The 27,605-nt window shown below is 40.3% G+C and overlaps 1 protein-coding gene across 3 annotated transcripts; it reads left to right on the forward strand.

Annotated features, from left to right (window-relative positions):
• Position 1: 1 nt before the first annotated feature.
• ALG5 (ALG5 dolichyl-phosphate beta-glucosyltransferase) lies at positions 2-27,469 on the forward strand. Of its 3 annotated transcripts, none has more exons than XM_061457487.1 (10): positions 5-263; positions 1,112-1,283; positions 2,527-2,573; positions 3,245-3,313; positions 8,078-8,170; positions 9,736-9,849; positions 11,133-11,192; positions 14,059-14,210; positions 24,909-24,994; positions 26,186-27,469. In XM_061457487.1, exons 1-10 carry the CDS (start codon positions 132-134, stop codon positions 26,296-26,298), a joined length of 1,038 nt encoding a protein of 345 aa, XP_061313471.1. In that variant the 5' UTR covers positions 5-131; the 3' UTR covers positions 26,299-27,469. The 3 variants fall into 3 exon arrangements, with proteins under 3 accessions (XP_061313473.1, XP_061313471.1, XP_061313472.1); XM_061457488.1 differs by having other exon boundaries at positions 6-221; XM_061457489.1 differs by lacking the exon at positions 11,133-11,192 and having other exon boundaries at positions 2-263.
• The last annotated feature ends 136 nt before the right edge of the window (positions 27,470-27,605 follow it).

Below are 27,605 nucleotides of genomic sequence, written 5' to 3' on the forward strand. Positions count from 1 at the left end.
GCGCCGACGACTTCAGAGCCTGCCCCCGGCAGGGTGGCCGCTCTCGGCAGCGGCTCTGTGTTCGCTTCCGCGTCGCTGTCGCTGTGCGGTAGGGTGGTGCCTGCGGCTCGGCGCCGCTTTCCTCAGCGGCGATGGAGCTCCCGCTGCCCCCGTCCCTGCCCGCAGCTGCAGCCGTGCTGGCGCTGGCGCTGCCGGGCCTAGCTGCCTTTCTCCTGGTGCTGGTGAGAACCGGGCCGCGGTCACCGCTGTGCCGGGAGGGCGCGGTACGTGGGGCCTCACTGCCGCCGCAGCGGTGCGGGGTATGGGCGCTGCCAGCACCGGGCCTGCCGGGGGGCCTCTGCGGCCTGCAGCCGAACTGGAGCCCCCGGGGCTGGCCCGGGCTGGGCGGCAGACCCCGGTTTGTGCAGCCGCTGGCGGGGTTGTGCTGGTGTGTGGTGTTCTGTGGGGAGAGTGTTTTCGCAAGGCGTTGTGTGAAACGCCTCGAAAACGAGCTAAAAGTGGAGCGTTTCATTCTGACAGCGCACCTTGTAAAATATCCCCTTAATGCGCTTACACCGTGACCACTTGCTGGGAGTCCTGTGTGCTTCCGAGTGACTGAAATACGAGTGGGAAAAGTTTGACACTGCCTGCCAACAGTACCGTGTATATGATGTTTCCAAGTACTCCTACTCCCAAAGACCGAGTTCTACAGGTTTATTTTAGCTATGCATAAAGTTGACCAGAGCCTGTTTTGCAAGCGCTGATCCCGAGTAGTGCCATTGATTTTGGTGGCTCTGTTCAGGATCAGAGGCAGTTGTGTGGTAGAGATTACTCAGGGAAGGGGCAGCAGGGCTTGGGTCGCCACTTGAGAAGTATCTACATGCTTTGCAGTTAAAAACAGTAACAAGCCAATGATGCTGGCAGTTGTCAGAGTGGGTGAAATGATGCCATCAAATGGCCTGAGAAGGTTTTGGTCCTGTGTGATTTGGTCAGTGGATGAAGGACTGCACTGTTGACCCACCTCATTACTGGAGTATAGTTGGTTGCCCCTTGCAGCACATTCAACAGTTAGATAAACCTTTAGTAGAATGCTCAATTATTTTTTCTCATTTCTTTTTGTCTTGCATCACAGATTTGTATGATTGCTCATGTAACTGCCAGAAAAATGCCAACCTTTCACCGACATGAAAAAGAGAAATTCTTCGTAAATGCTGAAGGCAGGAAAGAATCTGTGCCAAGTATACATGATCCCCCTACCAGGGAGCTTTCTGTTGTTGTGCCTTCGTACAATGAGGAAGACCGGTGTAAGATTTTTCTTGCTTTATGAAAAAGAAGAAAATCTATCTGTTGTTGCTTTAATAGTGCAGAGGTCAGTTTATGTTAGCAGTAGATTCTGGCAGGCCAGATTATGTATCTGATTTGGACACAGTTTCTAGAAAACAGTCTAAGTACATTGAACCTCAAAATTAAGACACTGTGTAACTTGATTTCTGCTGCTAAAAATAGCATGGGGCATTTATAAGGAGCCTCTTTATTCTAATGAAGTCCAGCAGAATGGCTGCTCATTGCCTGTGTAAATGCTGTAAGGCCAGAAATAGAAAAAGACTTTAAAATTGGTTTGAGAGCTTCCCATTCTGTGCACAACAGCTGCAGCTCAGACGAGCAGGAAAAAAAGGATGATCTCACAGGTCTCTGACTTGGCCATATATGTGAGCGTCTGATACTAAAAAGCAAAGGCTTTCAGATGCAATAGAAATAATCAAGCTTTAAAGCTTGACATGGGGTTTATGTGGCAGCAGATGTTGTCATTCCTTTTCTTGGTGGGTGAAAATACTGAGCTGTTTGGGATCCCGTGAAGAGAGATGTTGATGAAGTCTCTCTGGACCCAAGGTAGGCCTGGCCCTTTCTCAAGTCTAATGCATTCCTCAGTTCTGGTTCTTGTACACCTGTTTTCAGTAAGCAGGGTCTTAATGTGATTTTCATTTGGTTGTCCCTCTCTTTGGTGATGGAATAATAACCTGAAATGTGCTCAGGAATGAACCTGCAGTGCAACAGCAAGTGTAAGATTGAATGCCTTTCTGAACTGCAAATGCATCAGCTGCAAAAGTAGTGGCTATTCGTTGGCTGAAGCATCAGGGTCAGCAGCCTTAGTAAGAGAAAGCATGTTATTGGCTAATGTTAGGAATTTCTCTTGTTGGTTGAATAGATAAAGTCAGTGCTGATTCGTAGGGTTAGTCATGGACAATGATTATTTTTGTTGCTTTAGTATTGTGTAGATACATATTTCAAAATGTAAAGTTTGTTCTTCAGAAGAAATCTTTTTATCGTGTCTTACATGTGTGATTCTCTTCAGTGTTGTGTTTGCATTCAGAAAGGAGGAGACTTAAGAGTTGCAGGTGCTAAGCTTGTTTACTGAAGGTAGTGTTTTATGCAAGAGGGCGTTTGCTCAGCTTTGTTCTGTGGTTATTTTCAGCTTGCTTTTGCAGGTGCTTTTGGTGCTTTGCCTGTTATGATTTACTAATCTTACCTCCTCCACCTTTTCTCTAGTACCTCTTATGATGGATGAAGCCTTGGATTATCTAGAAAAAAGACAGGTATTTTCATTTTGCATTCAAAGTTTATTATTTTTATATGCGGCATGTATAATATGTCAGTGATGTATTCACGTTGTTATTTTGGTGTACATTAAAACAGTGTTATTTAGCTGCTTAGAAGCAGTGTTTCTGACTCTTATCAGTTGTTTTTAAATTGAATGCTGGTAAGTTTTTAAATTAAGTAAAAATTTAATATACTACTACATGACGAAAAGTCTTTGTATTCATGATATCTCTCCAAGATAGAAATTAAGTTTTAACCATACAATTAGCTTCCTAAACTAAATACTGGTTTGTTCCAACAAGTTTCTTAAGCATTTGTTCTCAGGTAAGAAGCCCATCCTGAAAGTTTGAGGATTTTGTTTGGCTGGGTTTTCTTAACATTGCTGCTGTTATGAGCTTTCATCTTTTAAAACTAAGTTGATTTTTTTAGTTCTAGGTCATAGCTGAAGAAAACTATGAAAATCTGATGTAATGGATCACGCATCAAATATGGCAAAAGTCTTTAATTGTGCCATCTTAACAAATTTACATTATAGAATCATTAGTGTCTGTTGGCAACCATGAATGAGTTAAAAACTGATAGGGAGAGAAGAATGCTGATGTTTGAAAGACCTACTACCTACTTCAGGAATTGGATGAAATACATTATTTCTGGTTTTATTTTTAAGAAACGAGATCCTTCATTCACATATGAAGTAATAGTGGTGGATGATGGTAGTAAAGATGAAACTACAAAGGTAAGAAAAAGAAGTGTCTCACCAATCAGGTGTGGATTTCTGTACCTATTTATGGAATATAGCAATGTTTTGCATTTGTATTTCATTACTTGTAGTAGTTACTAATTAAAATTCATGTTTCTGAATACTTTGTCATTGTCTTGTATGCATTGTGGATGTCACATACACACATGCATACATATAGAATTATTTTACAAATACTACTATTCTTATTTGGCATCTGTGACAGCTATTTCCTGCAGCTGAGATTCTAAAAATTCTTATCTTAACTTCACGGAATTTCTTATGAAATATTCTAAACATGCACAGTGATGTGAATGTGAACTTGAGGAAGCTAAAAAGCCTTTTTAAATCACTATTCTGTACTGTGATAGAGCAGCTGGAACGTTGTGTTGCTCTTTCCCATACCCTTTGTGGCATTGTTCATTTAAAAATCCCCATGTTTTGCCTACCAGGGGCATGGATCAGGGATGTGGCAGAGAGGCTGCCTGCTCCTGTAAGTCCCACGGACTATTACCCACTCCTGGTGATACATGTGGGTGCTAGGGGTATAGATAGCAGTAGCCTGGGGAACATAAAGAAGGACTACAGAGCCCTGGGGGAGGTGGTTAGGGGCTCCGGAGCTCAGATAGTCTTTCCATCAATTCTCCAGGATACAGGGGAGGACCTAAAAAAAGCTAGGAGGATTGGCCAGGTTAATAAATGGTTAGAAGGGTGGTGTCATAGTCAGGGGTTTGGGTGTCTTGAACACAGGACCCAAGTTTGTAGGCCAGGTCTAGTGGGGGCTGGTGGAGCTGGTCTGATAAAGAAGGGAAAGAGCAGTTTTGGTAGGAGGCTTGCCAGACTGGTCAAGAAGGCTTTAAACTAGATGTGTTGGGGGAGGGGGGCATCATTCCATCCCAAGACACCCGTCAGTTGCCAGAACCTATAGTAAATGCTCGGAGCAATGTAGAGATATCCCAGCAACTCCAGCCAATGAGCCGGCTTCATTTGGAGCTCGGCTCAGATGCCTCTATACAAACGCCTGTAGCATGGGGAACAAACACAAGGAATTAGAGATGTGTGCACGTCTACAGGGGTATGATATAATAGGTATCACAGAAACATGGTGGGATGGCTCCTGTGACTGGAGTGTCGGAATGGCAGGTTACAGGCTCTTTAGGAAAGAGGCCTGGCAGACGGGGAGGCAGAGTTGCCCTTTATGTTAGGGATAGGCTGGAGAGTATGGAACTCTGTCTGGGGACAGGTGAGCAGTTAACAGAGAGTTTGTAGGTCAGGGTTAAAGGGAATATAGCTATGGGAGACATTACTGTGGGGATCTGTTACACACCACCTGATCAAGGAGAGCCTGTGGATGAAGCACTCCATAGACAGATAGGAAAAGCCTCGCACTCACAGGCCCTTGTTCTCATGGGTGACTTCAACCACCCTGATATCTGTTGGAAGGACGGTACGGCCCGGCACAAGCAATCCAGGAGGTTTCTCGATTGTGTGGAAGACAACTTCCTTCTGCAAGTAATAGAGGAGCCGACAAGGAGAGGTGTCATGCTTGACCTCGTGCTCACCAACAGGGAAGGGCTCGTTGGAAATGTGACTCTCCAGGGCAGCCTTGGATGCAGTGATCAGGAGATGGTCGAATTTGAGATCCTCAGGACAGTGAGAAGAGCGTGCAGCAAGCTCACTGCCCTGGACTTCAAAAGAGCAGACTTTGACCTCTTCAGGAACCTTAGGAAGGTTCCATGGGATACAGCCCTAGAGGGCAGAGGGGCCCAAGGCTGTTGGTTGATATTCAAGGATCACCTGCTACAAGCTCAGGGGTGTTGCATCCCAAGTAGAAGGAAGTGCAGCAGGAGGGCCAGGAGACCTCCTTGGATGGATAAGGAGCTCCTGAGGAAAATTCAAATGAAAAAAAAGGCTTATAATAAGTGGAAGCAAGGACAGGTGGCATAGGAAGAGTACATGGATGTTTTCCGGGAAGCTAGGGACCAGGTTAGGAAAGCTAAGGCCCAGTTAGAATTAATGTTAGCTAGAGGTATTAAAGATAACAGGAAGGGATTGTACAAGTACATAGCAAATAAAAGACTAGGGAGAATGTAGGCCCCCTCAGGAAGCTCTCAGGAGAACTGGCTACACAGGATTTGGAGAAGGCTGAGGTTCTGAATGACTTCTTTGCCTCGGTCTTCACTGGCAAAAGCTCTGACCACACCACCCAAGTCTTGGAAGGCAGATACAGGGACTGTGAGAATGAAGACCTTGGGCCCACTGTAGGAGAGGATCTGGTTCGAGACCATCTTAAAAATCTGAACGTGCACAAGTGCATGGGTCCTGATGAGATCCATCCACGGGTCCTGAAGGAGCTGGCGAATGAAGTTGCAAAGCCGCTGGCCATCATATTTGAGAAATCATGGCAGTCAGGTGGAGTTCCCGATGACTGGAAAAAGGGAAATATAACCCCCATTTTCAAGAAGGGGAAAATGGATGACCCAGGGAATTACAGACCAGTCAGTCTCACCTCTGTGCCTGGCAAAATCTTGGAGCAGATTCTCCTGGAAGGCATGCTAAGGCACATGAAAAACAACAAGGTGCTTGGTGACAGCCAGCATGGCTTCACTAAGGGGAAATCCTGCCTGACCAATTTGGTGGCCTTCTATGATGGGGCTACAGAACTGATGGACAGGGGTAGAGCAGTTGATGTCATCTACCTGGACTTCTGTAAAGCATTCGACACTGTCCCACACGACATCCTTGTCTCTAAATTGGAGAGACATCAATTTGATGGATGGACCACTCGGTGGATAAAGAACTGGCTGGATGGCTGCACTCAAAGAGTTGTGGTCAATGGCTCAGTGTCCAGCTGGAGACCAGTAACGAGTGGTGTCCTTCAGGGATCGGTGTTGGGACCGGTCTTGTTCAACATCTTCATTGCTGACATGGACAGTGGGATTGAGTGCGCCCTCAGCAAGTTTGCTGATGACACCAAGCTGTGTGGTTTGGTTGATACCCTGGAGGGAAGGAATGCCATCCAGAGGGACCTCGACACGCTTGTGAGGTGGGCTGATGCCAACCTCATGAAGTTTAACCATGCCAAGTGCAAGGTCCTACACCTGGGTCGGAGCAATCCCAGGCACAGCTACAGGGTGGGCAAAGAAGAGATTCAGAGCAGCCCTGTGGAGAAGGACTTGGGGGTGTTGGTCAATGAGAAAATGAACATGGGCCAGCAGTGTGAGCTTGCAGCCCAGAAAGCCAACCATATCCTGGGCTGCATCAAAAGGAGCGTGACCAGCAGGTCGAAGGAGGTGATCCTGCCCCTCTACTCTACTCTTGTGAGACCTCACCTAGAGTATTGTGTGCAGTTCTGGTGTCCTCAACATGGAAAGGACATGGAACTGTTGGAACAAGTCCAGAGGAGGGCCACGAGGATGATCAGGGGACTGGAGCACCTCCCGTATGAAGACGGGCTGAGGAAGTTGGGGCTGTTCAGCCTGGAGAAGAGAAGGATGCGTGGAGACCTCATAGCAGCCTTCCATTATCTGAAGGGGGCCTATAGGGATGCTGGAGAGGGACTCTTCATTAGAGACTGTAGTGATAGGACAAGGGGTAACGGGTTAAAACTTAAACAGGGTAAGTTTAGATTGGATTTAAGGAGGAAATTCTTTCCTGTTAGAGTGGTGAGGCACTGGAATGGGTTGCCCAGGGAAGTTGTGAATGCTCCATCCCTGGCAGTGTTCAAGACCACGTTGGACAAGGCCTTGGGTGATACGATTTAGCATAAGGTGTCCCTGCCCATGGCAGGGGGGTTGGAACTAGATGATCTTAAGGTCCTTTCCAACCCTAACTATTCTATGGTTCTATGATTCTATGTCACTGGTAGGGTTTTTGAAACAGTTCTGCATTCTTCTGTTAGTTTGATGTACGTCACTGGAAAAAAAGGCTGGCCAACTTGAGGGTTTTTTTTGCTACTGCTTAGAAGATGTTTTAGTTAGCTGCTGAAATGAACGCTGCTTTCTCTTTTACTTTCCTTAAGCTTGTCCACTAGTGATTGCTTATATATATCTATTTTTGCCTGCTTTGCATTCTTTCTGAATTAACTGAGAACACTATGGCCATAGGCTTCTGGACTTACAAGGGCTTGAGATAATCTTTAGAAAATAATAGAAGAAAACTTATGCTTTGTCTTCTCCACAACATGGAACAAAATGTACGCATTCCTGCAGTGTGAATGGGATTTTAGGTCACTCAATTTTTGTTTAAAACCACAAATAGCAGCAAGACAAGTGAAAAACAGGTAGTGGTAGAAAATTATTTTTCTTTTATTAACTTGGTGTTGACGTAAAAGGTCTGTAATAGTATGATATAAACTATATTAGTATTGAGGTTTTTGGACTTGGGTGAATGGGGTTTAGAATTACTTGGGGTGATACCCTGTTCTTACTGAACATGATTATTTTCTTCCCTCCTCTTGCATTGACTCTGAACTGATTTTTATTTTCCCAAACAGACTCCAGCAAAGACCAGGTTGGACGAGGCCTTGGGTGATATGATTTAGCGTAAGGTGTCCCTGCCCACGGCAGGGGGGTTGGAACTAGATGATCTTAAGGTCCTTTCCAACCCTAACTATTCTATGATTCTATGAAACACTGGCAATGTATTTGCCTGAAATGGTTATAGCTCTGTGATATTTTTTTTTTAAAAAGGGTGAGCAAATGTAAACTTCTATCTTGATTTCTGTTTTTGTTTTATGTTGGTTTTTGTTTGTCTTGTCAGGTTGCAATGAAGTACTGCAAGAAATATGGAAGCGACAAAGTGCGAGTGCTTACTTTGGTAAAAAATCGAGGGAAAGGAGGAGCAGTTAGGATGGTAATTGATGCTTTCATCTCCTTCTTGTTGTCTGAACTACCTGTGCCCAAATATGCAGCAGCTAGAGCTGTGCTGATAGACGTTTTGAACTCCATGCATTAACAAAGTTATTATCAGAAAACTGAGTATGGGTTCTATAAATGAAGGCAAAAGCTCTTTTTAAAATAACCTCATTTTAGATCTTGGAAAAGGTAGTTTCTTGACAGGAAGATCAATAACAGGGATTTTTTTTTTTTTTTTTTTTTTAGCATGACAGTTCAAAAGCAGAAAAATAAAAAAAAAAAGATAGATTTGAATTTTACACTCCTGCTAGTTCCACTTAGAAATAGGCTTGCCTTTAAAAAAAGTGACCAGCCAAACAAGGAACCTTTTACATATTAAAGTAAAGCTTTAGTAGAAAAAATACAGCTATATTTGTAAACATTGATTTCCACATCATGCCTGTGGTTTTAAAAATGGCTAACAAACAAACAATCACATGCAGCAAAGTTTGTGTTCACTGGAACCCACTGGTATCACCTGCATTTGATAGTAAAACCGGTACCATTTATGTTTTCACATACTAATTTTCACATACATTTTATCATAAAATCATCATGTTCTAAAAATAAAATAGCTGTTACACATTTAGAAGGAACATTTTTTTCCTAAGATGAATGACATCTTATTTTTATGAAAAATTGTTGTGTCATTTATGGGTTATCAGTGACTATATTTTAAGCTCTGTCTTTAATAAGTCAATTTAAATTATTTTTTTATTAAACACAAGTAACTATAGCAAATGGAGAGAACATTAAATTCGAATGTATGGAGCTTTTGTAAGGGATGTAATTACAGTTATTCCAAGAGAAGGAGAAAGATTCTCTGTGTGATAGATTTTTGCACTACAAAGTGTGAGGTGGATGTATATACTACTGCTTCCTTGACAGGTTCTTCTAAAGTCACACATGCTTGGTTCCAGCAGTACTTTTGTCAAACCCACTGCTGATTGTTTTCCTGTCTGGACATCTTCAAAAATTGGCAAAGATGTCTGACCAATAACATGGCAAAACAAGCTGAGACCTGTGCATCACAAATGCTTTGCAGTGGTTCTATGACTTAAGACTTACTACTCACAACTAATTTAAGATTATCTCTTGAATGCTCTTGAAACAGTGTTACGAAAAAAATATCACTGCATCCTCCTTTCCAAATGACAAAGTAACACTATCAAAGGCAGTGGCAGCTGCCTATCACTGCTGTTTTGTGCTCCCCTGTGTAGCTGACTCTAGCAACTTGTTATCTCTTGGGATTTTGATTTATAAAGCTTTTAGTTTGAAAGCTTTTCTGAAGAAGGAATTGTTAACCTTTCTCGTTCATGCATTGGCTGTGGCTGTGGCAGACTACTCAGTGTGCAGTCCTTACTACAATATAAATTGTTAAGTTGTTGTCAATATTAACGTGTCGAATTTTCGAGATACCACTGTTCTAATTACTTCATTAGGTTTTTGGGAGTGTCTTTTAGCTAGCTTAAGATAAATACTGATTTCAAAGGTGTTGATATTTATTGATTATTTTGACTGCAGGGTGTCTTTAGTTCTCGGGGGGAAAATATTCTTATGGTTGATGCAGATGGAGCTACAAAATTTGCAGATATTGAAAAAGTAGAAGAAGGTCTAAAAAATCTTCAGCCATGGCCTGTGAGTATAAATTCTCATGGTTTCATTTTAATGCACATGCGTTCAGATTGATTTTTCTAATTCTCTTCAGCTTGAGTTTTTTGAGATCTGGTTGAAGAGATAGATGGAAGTCTAGAAACCAAGGTGTAAGCCAAGCTGCAAGAATAGGCTGTCAGAAGGTGGCTTTGACAGAATTCTTACCTCTTTTGTATACACTGTGCCTATTTCAATGCAGTACATAATGTTCGATTGACCATTCTTCCTTTGAAGTTGTTCTACTCTGTGTAAATACCGTATGTTGCCTATTCAGTTAAAAATCAATTTTTCCTTTTTTAACTGTTTTCCTTTTATTTGATGTCATCTTATATACCTTTAAGGATGCATCTTAATTTCACCCTGCTTTAAGAGGTTCTCAGAGTTGTTAGTTTAATGATGGTATTTGGAAGAACTTTTATTGTAAACCAAAATTCAAAAACCTGTAGAACAAGAGCTCCTCCCTGCATCGTCATTCTCCTTTGGGTGCTTGACTTGAAAGAGATGAGGTTTATTTTCTGCTTAAATGCAGATGAGTGAGGTACTTGTAGCTAGTTTCTCGAGGTGCTGGAAGCAGTGTGCCCCCTTCCAGCAGGAACTGCGAGGGATGCTGCGTGCTCTGCGAGTGCCGGACCAGAAGTGCGGCAGCCACCGGGCGGCGGTGTTTGGCTGATGCTGTCTGCTGCCAAAGCGGCAGCAGCAGTCGCTGCTTCTGCGGCATCAGTCCCGCACTCTCAAGTATACCAGACTGAAGACATTTCATGTAAGAAGCAGTAGCATGAGAATAATATTAAACCTTTCATTATGATTACATCTTTTGATTAATTTCAGATGGTGTTCTTGGCTGATACCGTGGCATTTTAGTGTGTGAAGGTATATCAGTGCACCAAGTAGTTTATTGTCCATGCTACAGTGCAATATTTAGGGAAAGCATAACACTAAGTGCCTAGGAATGCTAAATGCTTATCTGTGCTTTTTAACACATTCACAGTATGCATACCTCAGAGGAACAATGTAAGCTAAACCAGACCTGAATAAATTGCAGCAATCTATCCAGCATATGCAAAATGTAATAAATTTTAGATGATCTGTTTAATTGTAGAAAAGACCGATTTTAGCCTCAGAAACTAGCAGTAGAAAAAGTGCAGCTACAGGAGGCAGAAAAGTATACTCCTTTGAAGTTTTTTATTATACAGTTCTCAACACAAGATTCCACTGATTCAGAAAATGTTAGTTTAAATAATAACTCTTTAATTTGTATTTGTGTGCAGAATGAAATGGCTATTTCCTGTGGTTCTAGAGCTCACCTGGAGAAGGACTCAGTAGCAAAGGTTTGTTTCCGTTTCCTGCTGTGTACTAATACTCAAATACTTCCATTATTTGATGCTGTCCTGCATATTTTACTATTAAATAATCAATATTTGTAAAAGCATGGAAGCTAAAAAATAGGAAAAGCTTTTCATAAGTTTTTTCATCATGTAGCATGTGCTCCATCATATACATAGGATGTGTATGCCTGTATATGTGCCTGGATTTCTAGGCACTTTGAACTGCTTTGGGTTAGTGCTTCAATTTATGGATTGAATTTTCCTAGTTCAGAACATCTTACAAACAGAGCTTCTAATTGCTAACAGAATTGGTAGCTGGTAACAAGTACTGGGGCTGGAGTGGAATGCAACTGATGAGTTCATTTTTATTGATCCCCTTCCAGTGTAAGAGCTTGACCTGCAGATCTTGAAACCTGTTTCAAATAAGTAAGGGATAATTAGCAACAAACTGTTTGAAGAGTCTCTCAGTTCATGGGCAAGTGCTGTATTTTTTCCATATTACTGATAGTAAAATTTTTGAAATTTGAACATACAGACAGCACTGTTCTCTGTGTGACTCTTGTGGAATAAACAGTGGTGTATAGACTCACAGTCTTATCTTGCATCTGGTTTTCTGATGTCTTGGCTGACAGTAGTTGACAAAGGACAGGCATGGAACTTGTATTGCAGCTGACGCATTGCTGGACTCATTTTTTCAACATCATTGGATGTGTTCATCATGTTGAATATTCTCAAGAGTATGCTTTGTTTATACTGATGTTTAATACTCGAAATTATTCTAAAATAGGTGCACAACTACTAAAATAGTTCCAAAAGTTCAAAAGAAGTTACACTGGTAATGTTCAGCCCCTTGTAGACCTTTAATTTCTTTCTTCTGGTTTATCAGGTAATATTGGAGTGGTTCACTGGAAAGAGTTCTTGTAAACACTGCTGTGGGTATGTTAGTGTCCAAACAAAACAAAAAAAATCCAAAACTTTCATCATTATTAGAAATTAGGGTAAATCTTTGACATGGTACTTGCCTGCTTATAGCACAGAATATACCATTTGCAGTTACTTGTTACCTGTGTAGGCAGTGTATCCTGGAAATATTGCTACTCAGGATGATCATGTATGTGATGAATTTGAGCCCAGAAAAAATGCTTCATTTTGTGGTCAGGTTCTGAATATAGGTAAACTTTCTTTAGTGCATTTATGTGTCTTTTCATGTTTAAAGGTCTTGATACATGAGGGAGAGGAATTGGAACAGGACTTTATCTTTTAATGCAAAAGACAAATTTTAGGATGTGTCCATCCTTTGCTTCCTGTTGCTTCCCACATTTCTGACTTTCTGATAAAGGAATCGCCAATTGTAGCTCATTTCATTTCATCAGCCATCTGTCCCTCAACTGAAAAGGAAACACTGCCTTTACTACATTGAGAAGAGACTGTTGTGTAGTGTAGTAGGTATAAAAAAATTTGCAGAACAATCTTTGAGAAGTTGGGATTTCTGTCTGGGCTTAGTGGCATCTGAAACAGTAGAATGAAGTTGTGATAAGCAGCTGCATGGGATTTTTTTAAGATAAGAATTTAAACCTTAAATTCATTCTTGAGATCAAGAATTGTGTTCTGCCTCTGGAGGTGGTAATGTACTTTAACAAACCCATAGTATGATATGCATAAAGTCATGGGAGTGATAAACATAATCCAGGAACATTTCTTTGTGGAGTAAGTGCAGTTTAACTGGCTGACAGTCATGCAACCTCTTAGAGCTTCACTTTTGGGTCTGGTAGCCTTGTGTTCTTGGTCACAACCTGGTTCACCTTCATCAAAAGAGCCAAAGAATCCACACCAGACCCATCATAAACCTAGGGCTAGAATGTCTTTTGAGAGGCAGAAGTTATGACTATTATGTCAGAAACAAAAGTATAACCGAAGAGTAGACTGGGAGAACATATACCAGGAATATAAAATATATTTGTGAAAGCAAAAAAACCAGAAGAGGTGACTGTGTAACATTGCTGGAAATATAAACGGTTTTGCACAGCAGCTGTTACTTCAGTCCTGTTATTTACTTGGGCCATTGTATACTGCACAAAAAAGTTCATTCTTACTGCATTCCCTAAAGTGCCTTTACACAATGTGTGCAAACTCTGGAGATCATTCAGTCTTGAACAAAAGAAGTGGGTCGCAAACAAGAAGAGATGGTCCCATTTGCTGGTTTTTTAGTATTATGAAACCTGAATTTATTATTACTTTTGTGTCAAAGTAGGAGCTGGAACCTTTCTAGTGTATATTCTTAGGAGTAGCAGTCTTTGTGCAGTCCTGCTGGCTTGTTCTCCATTGTCCATTTGTCCTGGTAACTTCTGAATTTGTTGGACCTGTTCAACCGATTTTTAGGAAAAGGACTAGACAGAGGAGGAAAAATAGCTTGGAAGTGTCCAGTGGAGTAGAGAATGTAGCGTGCCATTCCCCCACCTCTTTCACTCTCACTGGGGCAATTCCCAGAGAATCATGCAGAAGATACCATGGCTGCCCCACTAAGTAATTGAAATCCATCTGCAGGTTCCTGCTCCACTTGGTAAGGCATTATCCAGAACAGAAAGCTGCACTGAATTAGGGAAAGCGACAAAAAAGAACTTGGACTTTTCATATCCTAAGTCAGAGTACTAACCATGCACTTGACTATCAAGTCTTTCCTTTTCAGCTGAAATTTTGTTTCATTGTAACAATTGAAAAATTCTGGTTTCACTCCAGTGCAAAACAAAAACCATTTACAAACTTTGAAAGCTATCACAAAACAGAGTTATTGTCCTGTAAGCCAGTCTTGCACAAATACCGCACTCATCACCTAAATGCAACCGTCTAACTTCTCACTTTTTGTCCACAGCGCTCTTACTTTCGAACTATTCTAATGTATGGGTTCCACTTCCTTGTATGGTTTCTCTGTGTCAAAAAGATCAGGGACACGCAGTGTGGATTTAAACTTCTGACCAGAGAAGCTGCTTTACGGACTTTCTCAACGCTTCATATAGAACGCTGGTAAATTCTTCCTTTTTCTGTTGTTTCTTCCTAATTTACCATATATTTGAAAAAGTAATTTTAGTATTGAAGCTACTAGGAAGCATGTGATGTCTGTGTATAAATCCTAGCTGCTCAGTTTAACCAGTTATAGTACTTGCACATCAATTTAGATTTCTTGTTATGTTAAAATATCCTGGTAATTGCTAGGAATTCTGTTTTGTCATTAAGAGACACTTTAGGAAACAGTAGGGTATTTAGTTTTATTCTTTCTTCTTATTGTGATAAGGAGAAAGGGAACAGATGGGCTTACTAAGTTGACTTTAAAATAGCATCCAGTGTAAGCTGAAAGAAGACTACATTGGTGTGCTTTTGGGTGGCAACAGTTGACTCCTTGCAAGTTCTTTTTTCTTTGATATGTGGTATAGAAAGAGCTACGTAATACTAAATGGGCATTTTGGTTTTGCTTTATCAGAGCAACTGATAATTGGTTAGGAGAGGGGGTTAAAAACAGTGTAACTCTTCTCTCATCACGCTAAAAGAAACTCCAATCACGCAATTTTTTGATTATGTTGTAATCCACTCTCTTTCTGAGAGTCCTCTCTCCTTTTTCAGATGTGAGCCATGCAAGCAGAGTAAAAAATGGAGAGAAGCTTTTATTATGATACGAAAAGTTCAAAACTTTATTAGCCTGGTTTTATGCATTACAATTCAGTACTGCTTAACCAAAACAAAGTACCTAAAACCCATATCTGATAAGAAGTTTCTAATTACTGAAGGCTCAAAGTGAAAGGAAATGTCTACTCTTTTGCAGCTTTTATTACTAGAATATTTCATGAGAAGATTCTTGATAGAGCTCATTAATAAAAGACAGTAGAAAATTATGTATGGTCTTTGAATTACTTTAGAGCTCTCTTTCATTGTAATTTAGATAGAACAGTTCCCTTTAGAGAGTGATACAGTTGTGACTACTTTTATGGGACTGAAATGCTGTTTCCACACAAATACCATAATTAAATTTCCTACACCACAACTCTTTATAGAAAGACTGGCTTAATTAAGCTTAATTAAATCTTTTCAAACTATTGTCTTCATCCAAGAAAACCTCTCATGGAGTACTGTTTGCTGACAGAGAGCAGAATGACTGAACAAAGTTCTCATACAAAAATGTGTGTAATCCTATAGTCCTAGTCAATTCTGATACATCCAGTTTTAGGCTGAGCTTTGGCAGTGACAGTTGAGTTATATTGCTCCTTCAGAATGGGACTGCAAAGGTAGTGTTTGGACACATGAATCTGGTGCTGAATGTAGAGCTTCTGTTGAACTGAATCTGGAACTGTGAGCAGTCAACTTTTAGAAAAACACTTTCCTGCTGGGTGGTTTGCTTATTGCCCTAAAAGAAACTATAGCTGAGCCAGATGTATGATTTGTCCAAACTTGATCTGTAAAATTCTGTAAAATTCATATACAGGGGGTTTCTGAGTACGTGGTTAAACAAGTATGTGAGGCCCAGAACTGCACATCTCAAAATTGTCCTGTTTAACTTGGCTTTATAAATTAAGTGCTTCAAGAAGAAATACTAAAAGAAATGAATGAGGGTAATCAGTTTAATCTGTAAAAATGCAGCCTTCAATCTTCCTCTGTTGTAAACTGAAGATTTTGAATATAATTGCACTTAATTGTCAGACATATTATGTAAAATATTCAGGGGTTTTATTAAAAAAATCTTCACAAGCTTTCCTCTGTCACTTGGATTCTCTAAAAGAATGAAAGAGTAAAAATAATAGTGCTGTACCCCATTATCCAGGAATAAAGCCAACGAAAAAGGATATTGCTAGCTTATAGTAATTACATTGCAGGTGTGAAACATTATGAGCATGTCTTGGTGTCTTAATTCATTGTTCTTATATGTGCTGCTGTAAAATGAGCCTTCTATTCTTGATCTTTTATTTACTGTAATCCATAAACTAACCCCCTGAGTGTTTTCTTTTTTATCTGAAATTCACTGGTTAGTGATGAAGAATGTTTTGTTGGTCAAAAGAAGAATAACTCAAGTGCTTCCAATGAATAGCTCTTCAGATACTTCCAAGTCACAAATTTGCCTAAAACAACAGTAGTTTGGTTTGGTTTGGTTTGAAGTTGGTTTCATTTTTTGCCAAAGTGGGCAATATATTGTCTGGTTTTATCCTCATCTGTCCTTCAACAGTCCCTGTGCTTCCCTGCCTTCATTTTCATACTTATTGGCTAATTTAACCCAAATCCAAAGGAATAGTAGACATTTTGAGATCAAAACCTTTGGCAAGTTTCATGGAAACTGAAACCTCCATGGAGGAGAGAAACTGCGATTATTGACGCTGCTAAAAGAGAAAACTACAATAAGGATTCAAAGTGACTTGTTAGCTTCACAACCAGCCATTTATCATGTGTAACTGGAAGATAACAAAGTGTCAGTGCACGAAACAGAGTACTGTTCCTTTTCCAGTTAATATTTATAAGATCTGGAAACAAAATGGGAGATGGGGAGGTGAAAGTGTGTGGGGAAAGTGGGTATTTCAAAGGAAAAGGTAATAGTGATTGAAATGTCTGTGTTGGACTCACAGTTGGGATAACTGCAGTTGGAAGTTACAAAGGGATATCAAACATTCATCCCATAGAACCATACATTGGATTCCTGTGTATCTAATAATGTAAGAATCTGAAACAGCCCAATACTGAAAGCTTCTTATTTTAAGCAAAAGTGGGCCCTGATATCTTACAATTGCATAACATGTAAAAACGAAAATAAAAACTGGTTAGGCATTGTGCTGTCGAGGTTCTGTATGAGCATGAAGATGTAAGGGGAAGAAATAGTAGTCAGTATTATATTTCTGCTAACCTGGAGCAATGGGGACTCCCTAATGGGTCACAGTACAACTCACTGATACTGAGACCAACAGCAGAGGAACCACCATCGATACTGGACTGGATGCTCGGAAGTCTGGGTTTATTACTGCCTCTGCATTAGGGCTGTTTGACATCTGAAGAAATTACTTGATTCTTTCGGAATCTTAGAATCCCATTAGTGAAGTGCAGCTCTGTTAGGTATTGAAAGAGTTCAGTTCAGTATGGTCACTGCTTAGACATTCTAGTAATGCTGAAGGAGAGTGACGGAGAATATTCAACAAACAAGCAGCATTTAATAGAATAAAAGCCATCTGAGAGCCATCACCCTAGTCACTGAGTCTGTGGAGGGCTCCCCTGGAGCTGAAGCAGAATGCGTGGTGAGCTGTTGAAGAGAATGAACACGATTTGGTTTTTGCAGAAGCCTTGTCTGTCCTGTCTGCTCAGGTTCTGTCAGACTCAGATTTTTTGAGGTGCTACAGTAGAAAGTGAATTCTTATGTGAGGACATAATAAATATTTGAACCAGTTAATATGTAACATATTTTTGCATGATGTGATATAAAATGACTATAAAATTGGCTACCTAATAATTCTTTCCCTGAACTGTTAAGCTTACTGCTCAGTTAGGATATGAATATGCATACACAATAGACAGGATTTGCTTTATCACACCTGAAGAGCATCTACTTGTCATCTAATCTCCCGTCTTAGACCAATAGAAGGGACAATTTTAGAGTACAATTAATTTCATCCTAATACAGGCTTCTAAAATACACCAGATGAATTGCAGCCAACAAATGCCCATTTCCTGCCCTTGGCTGTAAAGGTGCTGTAGATAATTTGTACAAAAGGTGTATCCACTGTAAATGACTGAAGTTCAGCAGGGTAAATTTAACTCATAGCGAAGCAATATGTAGGAAAAAATGTGCTGCGTTGCTGGTACCTCAGCTGTGTCAGAAGGATAAACTATTCAGTAAATCCTGGAGGTACTGAGTTAGAAAAAAAAAAACTACTGAAGCAATTCTGTATCAAAGGCAGCTCAGTCTCTGAGTTGTTTAGGCAGCACCTGTTGTTTCTGTAGCCCAGAGAATTCTTCCCTTTGGATAAAGGAATCCAGGAATACCTAGGTATACAGGAGAGCACCAGTGCTGAACTAGCATTGGACAATAGGAGACTGCCTTAAGTGCTGGATATTGCTGCTACTGCTCCAAAAGGCAAATCAATACAAATTCAAGAAATTATATTTTTATTTGTATGTCTCTAAGCAGGCTGATAACATACTTCAGTCAAAGAGCAAGTCTGAGGAGCAGTCTCAGTGTCTCATCACTCACAGTAAAAAATTTCTTCCTAATAGCTAATCTAAATTACCCTTTTTCAGTTTAAAGCCATTCTCCCTTGTTCTAGCTCTACGTGGCCTTGTAAAAAGTCCCTCTCCAGATTTTTTGCAGACACCTTTTAGGTACTGGATGGCTCCTCTTATATTTAGGAAATCTTAAAAGCAAACTGAAACACTGCAGAAAACCACTGTTTCATCATTATGATGATCAGGGTTATGTCACACTTTTTAAAGAGAGAGGGATTTCCTGTAATGTTTTGTTAATCTAATAAAGTTTATAAAGCATTTGAAAATTAATAGATACTGCAAGCTACTTATGTATTTGATACAAAGAAGTAATGCTTATATCCTAAACTAGATTTTTTGTGACTGCATTAGTCTTTTTAACGGTTCTTTGGAGAGCTGGCTGTGCATGAATATGGAGAAATGTAACTGTTTATGTACCTGAGAAATGTAACTGTTTATGTTAAATTTTAATGCACAGGAAGAAAAGTGGAGAATTAAATGTTCTCACTGGCAGAATTTTCCTGTCCTAATTTTTTTCATTGATTTCTTCTGCCAAAACAAACAAAAAAATCATAAATTTTCTTTCAGCCAGAAAATGTCCTTCCTTACGTAGGAGAGCTGGACATAGCAGCACTTACTCTCCTACCCGGGATATTGATAGGGTGATGGCGGATTCAAAGCATAGTTCTAGTCCTGGTTTGATTGACGTACTTTTGTGAAGTGGCAATTTATAATGATACTGTGCAACTCAGCAGATCACTCATTAGATCAAATCGTTGCTATTACTTTTGACTATAAAAATTGCCTTGTGCACTGAACAAGCCATGCTGTTTCACATTTAAAACTCAAAAGCTCAATATAAAAAAAATAATGTTTGTTGCTAATATCTAAATGTAGTGTCTATATAAAAATTACAGAAAATTAAGCATTAAAATTGCTACAGGGATTTCTTTTCCAGTTCTTTGGCATTTTAGACTAACACAGGCAGTGGAATTAATTGTTTTTCCTGGGTTTGTGCATGGCAAGTAGAATTGTTTATGAAGTCTAATCAACACAAGAATATTTTGCTGTTATAACTATGTCTGTTTTGTCTTGTAAAAACTTCTGCTTCTGGCAGATATACGTGGACTTTCAAAAGCCCCAGTACAGCTACAGCACTTGACTAACCCACTTGACATCCTATTTCATTGTTGGACCTCTTTGACTATTGAAAGTTTTCTCTTCCCATTGAGAATTTGCTGGAACAACTTATTTTGAGTTCAGAAAAGTTCTCTATTCCAGTTAAAACAGTATAACTGAAAGCCTGATTTTGAAATTTGAAACACTTAAAATTGGTGTTTAAAAAAAAAAAACACAACAGTTTTACTGTAATTTTAAAATACAGAATAAATTTGCAGGTTGTATATTTTATAAGTTGAAGCATTTTAATATTCGGTTTAAAAGGTTTAAATTAAATTAAACACCTGCCAATTTGGTGTTCAACTGAATTTTAGCCAGCATCATCTTAAATTGTAAGTTAACCAGAAGCACTCCTCAGAACATACACAAACAGATGGAGAAGTTTTTCTGTATTTTACACTTCATGTTTGTGTTAATTAACATATAATGGAGCCAGTATTAGAAGATGGGGAAGCTGTCGCACCATGTGTGTTTGACTGTCTAACTTTGGATACTTAGATTAGAGCCTGAACTTCATTTAGGCTGGAGCCAAACTTGGGTATCCTAAGCTGTCTCCTCCCTCCTTAGAGGCACCTACTTTCTCTCTTAGCAGCAGGATCAGGTGAAGTAGGTGATGTGAATAATTCCCTGCTATTTCTGAGAGCAGTTCTGTCACATGTTAACTAGCCACAAATGGCTTCATGTCAAAACACACGTACTACACTCACCAACTCATCCACTGGTGTTACTTTGATCTCCTCTAGCGTAGGCTCCAGATTACATACCCACGCTTAAATCCTGGCTATAGAAATGTCTGTACGGTTCTTCTGTACCAGCTGGATCTGGTGATCTGCAGTATGGGTGTAATACCATCAGTGTATTGAGTACACTGCACTCTATATTCCCTGATTAACTACCCTAGGATGTGTATGAGGTGTAGTAAAAAGTGGTGGGAAACAGGGGAAGCAGCAAGATGTCCCAGCAGTATACTACAGAAGCCATTCTCCATTCAGTTTTGAGTAGGGGTTTTTTAATTTCAGGATATGTTCATTGTTACACAAAAGACAACCACATGTAACAGTATTAGTGTTCAACCTGATTAATTCCTGTGTCTTTAATCTTTTACTTTGAGCACTGGAGTTCACCAGATTATTTAATGCTGTTGTGCTGTGATGCATATGCTGACATTCGAGTAATTTGTTGTCCATTGGAATTGTTGCAAATAGCTATTAGCTCACTGGCCTAATACTTTCTGTAGTAATATTTTTTAGAGCAGCTTGTACAGTATAATTCATCAGACAATTAAGATTTTTAGTCAGTTAAGTAGAAAATATTACAAAATTAGATCTAGTCTTAATTCACAAGACTCAAACATTCAGAGGTGAATACATGGGAGTTTTGGCTTACAAATGTAAAATGTCAGCAAAAAAATAAATAATACAACTTCAGTAGAAGAGACCATGGCATAATTAATAGAACAGTATTCAACCCTCATTTAAAGAAAATCATGAAATGGCAAGGCTGCTTGGAGCAGATTCAGTTCGCTGAGGTAAAAAAACCACCAACAACACATTTCTTCCTGTAACTTTTTTGTGACAATTGAAACGCCTATGTCCCAATCAAAAAGAGGTTTACAAAGTGGTTCTCTATCCACAGCAACTGTAGTCTCTGTAGAAAACCTCTGTTTCTGCTGTCTTTGCAGAAAGAACACTGAGGTATGTCAGTGCTGTCCTGTGACATAAATGCACAGGGCGAGTTCAGGTTGACGCATGTTTGGTAATGATTTCACTTGCAAGCCAGCATGCTGCAGTCTGTACTTCAATGGGAACCTACATGTATGTGTCATACCTAAGTGCATATTTCAGAGTGGACTTCTGTTGTTGCATTCATTAATTATTTGCAGAAATGCACTGCACTGCTTAAAAGGAGGCTAGAAGTAGAGGGAAATAACATCTGAACTTGGCTAGCAACCTGCTGAAGTATGTCTTTTTGCCTGCACTTGAACACCTGTTTGTCCCTTTCTGCCCTTTGTGTAGAGTTAAATGGTATTACCAATGACTTCAATTCAAGCAGCCATTGAAGCATGAACAAATATGTTATTATTTATTGCATACACTTTCTCCAGTGGCAAAAGATTATTATTTTTTTTTAATTATTATTGATTTTAAAAGAAAATTGCCTTGGACTTTGCAATAAGAATTTAAGCAGATTCTAAACTTATGATATTATTGAGAGAAAATGTGGACTAGTGTTGAACTGTACTTGACTGCTTTGTGGCTGTATTTTCAAGACCTGTGTAAGCTGGTTTGGAACATCTGTTCCATTTACTTCAAACTGGAAACCTTACCAACAGCTACATTAAAATGTTTCCAATTTCTTAAATTTCAAGGTTTGCTTCCCTAGGAAAAAAAACTCTGAATAATCTTATGTGGATGGCCATTGACAGCTTTTTCCAATACAGAATAGTATTTTTTAAAAAACTTTTTATTGGAAGGGGTTGGGGAAGAGGATGTGGAGCTGTTTCGCTTAAATTCCTGTTACTAGATGTCATTTAAGGAACAAGAAGACCCCTACTGGCATTTGAAGACAACAAGGGAAGGTAGGGGAGAAACTCAGGGATCAATAAATCTTAAGAAATTTAACCCAAATCACCAGAATCTTTATAATTGTGGTTTGCATTCACCCTTGTCAGTACTAGGTACTGGTAGTTTCGTATGCTGATTTCTGTATGGGCATTACAAGCTGTAGTTGCCAAAACACTTTTCTAATGTAACTTTTCTAGTGACACAAGGGCAGCCTTGGCTGCACTGGCCATGAAATGATGGAGTTCAAGATCCTTAGAGCAGCACAGAAGGTGCACAGCAAGCTCACTACCCTGGACTTCAGGAGAGCAGACTTTGGCCTCTTCAGGGATCTGCTTGGTAGAGCCCTAGAAGGAAGAGGGACCCAAGAAAGATGGTTAATATTCAAGGATCACCTCCTCCAAGCTCAGGAGTGATGCATCCCAACAAAGGGGAAGCCAGGCAAATAAGCTGGGAGGTCTGCATGGATGAACAAGAAGCTCCTGGACAAACTCCAGCATAAAAAGGAAGAGGAAGCAAGGATGAATAGCCTGGAGGAGTGACTTTTTTACCTCAGTCTTGGTAAGGCTCCAGCCACACTGGTAGAGTCACAGATCGCAAAGGAAGGGACTGGGAGAATGAAGTGCTTCTCACTGTAAGAGAAGATTGGGTTTGAGAACATCTAAGGAGCCTGAAGGTGCACAAGTCTGTGGGACTTGACAAGATACATCAGCAGTAACTGGCATATGTAGTTGCCAAACCATTTTCCATCATATTTGAGTTCTAAGGCACATGCAAAACTAAGGAGGTGATTGGTGACAGCCAGCATGGCTTCACTAAGAGCAAATTGTGCCTGACAAGTTTGCTGGCCTTCTAAGATGGAGTCACAGCACTGGTGGATAAGCAAAGAGTGACTGACATCAGCTACCTGGACTTGTGCAAAGCATTTGACACTGTCCCACTCAACAACCCTTTCTCTAAACTGAAGAGACTATTCAACGGATAAAGAATTGTCTGGATGGTCACAGTCAAAGAGTTGCTGTCAATTGCTCAATGTCCAAGTGGAGATCAGTGAAGAGTGGTGTTCCTCAGGGGTTGGTGTTGGGACCAATCCTGTTCAACATTGCTGGTGACATGGAAAGCGGGATTGAGTGCACCCTCAGCAAGTTTGCCAGCAACACCAAGCTGTGTGATGTGGTCGACATGCTGAGGGAAAGGATGCTATCCAGAGGGACCTGGAGACACCTGGGAGGTAAACCTCATGAAGTTCAACAAGGCCAAGTGCAAGGTCCTGCACCTGGGTCAGGGCAGTCCCTTGTGCAAATACAGGCTGGGCAGAGAAGTGATTAAGAGCAGCCCTGGGGAGAAGGACTTGGGTGTTGGTGGACAAGAAATTCAACATGACCAAGTATTGGGTGCTTGCAGCCCAGAAAGCCAACTGTCTTCTGGGCTGCATCAAAAGGAGCATGACCAGCGGGTCAAGGGAAGTGATCCTGCCCCTTTACTCTGCTCTCGGGAGACCCCACCTGTGTTCAGCTCTGGAACACTCAATATAAGAAGGACCATGGACCTGTTGGAGCAAGTTCAGAGGAGGCCACGGAGGTGATCAGAGGGCTGGAGCACCTCTCCTATGAAGACAAGCTGAGAGACTTGGGGTTGTTCAGCCTGGAGAAGAGGAGGCTGAGGGGACACCTTATAGCAGCCTTCCAATCAATACCTAAAGGGAGCCTACAGGAAATCTGGAAGGGAATTTTTATAAGAGGAGATAGTGATAGGATGAGGGGGAATGGCTTTAAACTGGAAAAGGGGAGATTTAGATTAGCTATTAGGAAGAAATAATTCACTATGAGGGTGATGAGGCACTGGCACAAGTTGCCCAGAGAAGCTGTGACTGCTCCATCCCTGGCAGTGTTCAAGGCCAGGTTGGACAGGGCTTGGAGCAACCTGGTCTAGTGGCAGGTGTCCCTGCCTGTCTCAGGGGGGTTGGAACTTTAAGGTCACTTCCAATCTAAACTGTTCTGTGATTGTAATATCAAAAGCCTCAGTGTCTCAGATCCAGAAACCCCACTTGAGTGTGCAGTTGCAAGAATGAACCATACAGACAATTCTCTGTGCAGAGAAGTGAGAGGATTAAAGTGTTATTTTAGACAAACTGGGCAGGGAGAGCCAGCTGACTTAAAGTAGGACCATTTTCCCAATTCATTTTGCTGCACAACCTGCAAACAACTGTGCCAAGGCAGGTCTTGAGGGTTTCTGTCTTGTACATTAAGTAGTCACCAGGTGAAGAACAACTGTTGTTCATGTTCTGTTATGCAAAGTAACATAAATAATTTCTCACATCTGTGCTGCTGCCTTTATTCTTGACTTAGAAAGTACAGGGAGAATCCATCAGATCAGTGTAAAACCACAGCAGGTAGTTGTCCCCTTTGATGAAGCTACTAGAGATGTAGATTGACAGAGCACATTTGGCTGTTTTGTCTTTGGAAATGTTTAAATCATGATTGTGGCAGAATGAAAAGTGAGCAGTGGTCTGAGCACAGCATGACCTATACCTTTGGGAAAAGGAGACGGTGTTGTCTGTATGCTGGCTATGTTCTGAGCCATTCACTCAGGGAAATTAATTTCCCTTTCATGTGCATCAGACCTGGAGAGCATTGGTATCAGCTTCGTAACTGAACACCAACCTCCTTAAATCAGGCTGGGTATTTAATTAACAGTGCCACCATCTTTCTTCTGGAAATAAGTGTGACTGTATTTGCTATTTTGTGTTCTTCAGGGCATTTGATGTGGAACTTCTTTATATAGCTCAGCGCTTGGGAATACCTATAGCAGAAGTTGCTGTCAACTGGACTGAAATTGAAGGTAGGGAAATTATTTATATTCTTGTAAGATTCCTTATGTGTCAATCCAGAATAAAATATCCAAGGGTCTTCCCATATTTTACCCAGTTCTGATAACACTCAGCTGCCTTTCCATACAAATTTTGAATTTCATGTCCTTGCCAGCCTTTTGCTGTGACACAGTACAGGAAGTGTAGCTGAAGGGGTAGAAAGAGAGAGAAACTTTTCACTCCCACTGGAGACAAAAGTAGGTAGTTATACTGATAGTATAAAGCACTACTTTGGCGTGCCCCCTTCCTATAATGTGTTAAGAAAAACACTGCAATTGTAAAACACTGTGCAGGAAGTCTGACCATCACTGTTCTGTGATTCAACTCCATTTCACTATGTCTTGCCTTCCAAAATCCTCAGCCCACCTATTAAGGCCTCCTCTTCTGAAGATGTGTTGTTCTTTCAGACCTGTAGGGAGGTCTCTGTTACCAGGTTACTGGAAGGTATACTTCCGTACATATTTCTTCATAAGCAAAGCCAGTTTAAGAGATACTGCTTTGCTTCTTCTCACTTCCTCCCTTCCATCAAAGGCAGTCCTTATTTTTTGCCTTTTTTTTCTTTTTTCTTTTTTTTTTTTTTTCAAATCTGAATATCTTCTCAACACAACCACTGAACAACAGAAAGTATAATGAACTGCAGTGGTGATGGAGAGTGCAAGTAGAGAATATCCTCAGCTGACTTTACTAGAAAATAAATGCTTTCTTTCAATGCAGTTTCACATGTATATTGCACCTAACACGAAGACTAGCAGAGATGGAGGAGGGCTTGGTTTCATAGTGTGGGTTCCTTACCTTGCCTGAAGACTGGCACATTCATATTACTGATGGTGGTCCTCTTCTCCAGTGTTGCTAAGAAATCCTTAATTATCGATGTTCGCATTCCTATATACTTGAACAAAACTTTGTCATAGAGAAAACTATGCATCTTGTGACATACACGGAATTAATGTGCTGCTTGCAAACTAGAATCTCCCATTTATGGTATAATGTAATTAGTACAAAGCAATAACTTTTGCAATAGAAATTTTTATTAATGTTAAAGTCTAGGTTGTGGGGCCAAATGTGCTGAGAATGCAGAGGTTCATGACTACTTAAATGTGTCTCTTGCCAATGCTCATTTTTTCTAACAACGTCCTTCTGATTTTCTTCTTCATTAATCACAGGTTCTAAGTTAGTTCCCTTTTGGAGCTGGCTGCAGATGGGCAGGGATCTCCTTTTTATACGACTGCGATATATGACTGGTGCCTGGCAGCTTGAAACAAGAAAATGTAATTAGGTTATTTACATTTTCCAAATATATTATTATACTTAATGGAACATGAGAACAGTTTCAATCAAGTGAAGTGGTGATGAAAGCTGAGGTAATTCTTCATTACTCCTGTTGTATGTTTCATTTTTGCAGCACGTATGTGTTTTATAAGGTTGTCAGCAGGAGATTTGTACCATGTTTTGAAAAGAGAAAGCATTCCCAAAAATATTTTCTTATCTGCTAATCAGGATTTTATAATATTAAATAGTAGCTTTAACATGTCTTATAAGTTCACTCAAATAAATATATCTTCTTTTGTCTCATCATACATTTGGAATTTCCTTACATATATTGAAAGGAGGCAGTCTGTTCTACCTGATGCAATATTGTGTTGTGAATGACCACAACCATTTGTTTCTAGAGTAGCTGGAAATATAGGGCCATATTGAAACTTGGAATTATCAATCATGGTTCACACTGATGCATGTTTAGATTCAGTGTTACGGGAAACATTAATGGGTTTTACTGAGTTACGACAGTAATGTTCATAAGGCTATTCTAAGAACTTTCAGTAGTCTATTGACATTCCAAATGTTTTTGTCTGAAGCTGAAATAGTTTGTCTGAAATCAAACTGTGGATCATCTCCAGACTGTGGAAGGTCCAAGAGGAAGTACTTTTTATGTTAAAATGTTGTCTTCTATAAATATGTTTTGCTCATATGTACTAAGTAATATGGTATGTTCAAGGCTGGGAGTCCTTGGCATCTACAAATCTGTAGTGCAAAGGGTATGGAAAGATAATTCAGAACATAAAAAAATGAGACCCAATGTACACTGGGGGCCTGTGCATTACCAGTGCCAGTCTGATATTCTCACACTTCAAATGAGATCAGAGAGGGAGGAAGGGGTCTTGAGCCTTTCCTCATAATATCATACCCTGTTACATTCCGTAACAAGTGTATGACAGGGTTCAACAGTGCTTTCAAAACAGTTGTGGATTGCCAACAATCTAAGCCAATCTGTCTTTCGGAAACATACAAATCTGTACAGATTTAAAGAACGAGTGGCGTATGGCTGTACTTTCACATATGATTTCATTGGTGATTTTTCTTATTCCTTCTGCAATATTGAGTTTTGCTCCTGTTAAGGTTACCTCAGTTTTCTACGCATTGAAGTATTGGAATAAATTATCAAGAAGCACCTCCAGTTTGATATTGCAGTCTTTATTCTCTTGCCTAGTTCACATCCCATCTCAGCTGCCTTTCAAAGCAGGCTTGCTACATCTAAACTATTTGTTGGCGATAGTTGCTGACCTGCCCAAAAATATTTTGAGA

The sequence above is a fragment of the Pezoporus flaviventris genome, unplaced genomic scaffold, assembly GCF_033815535.1.
Source record: "Pezoporus flaviventris isolate CSIRO_AGI_PZ_B2104156 unplaced genomic scaffold, CSIRO_AGI_Pfla_v1 ptg000025l, whole genome shotgun sequence".
NCBI lineage: Eukaryota > Metazoa > Chordata > Aves > Psittaciformes > Psittacidae > Pezoporus > Pezoporus flaviventris.

Coding starts and splice junctions, on each gene's coding strand:
- ALG5 (XM_061457487.1), top strand. CDS start 132: ATGGAGCTCCCGCTGCCCCCGTCCCTGCCCGCAGCTGCAGCCGTGCTG. Junction 11,193..14,058: donor AGAAGGACTCAGTAGCAAAG/GTTTGTTTCCGT, acceptor TTTTGTCCACAG/CGCTCTTACTTTCGAACTAT. Junction 24,995..26,185: donor CAACTGGACTGAAATTGAAG/GTAGGGAAATTA, acceptor CATTAATCACAG/GTTCTAAGTTAGTTCCCTTT.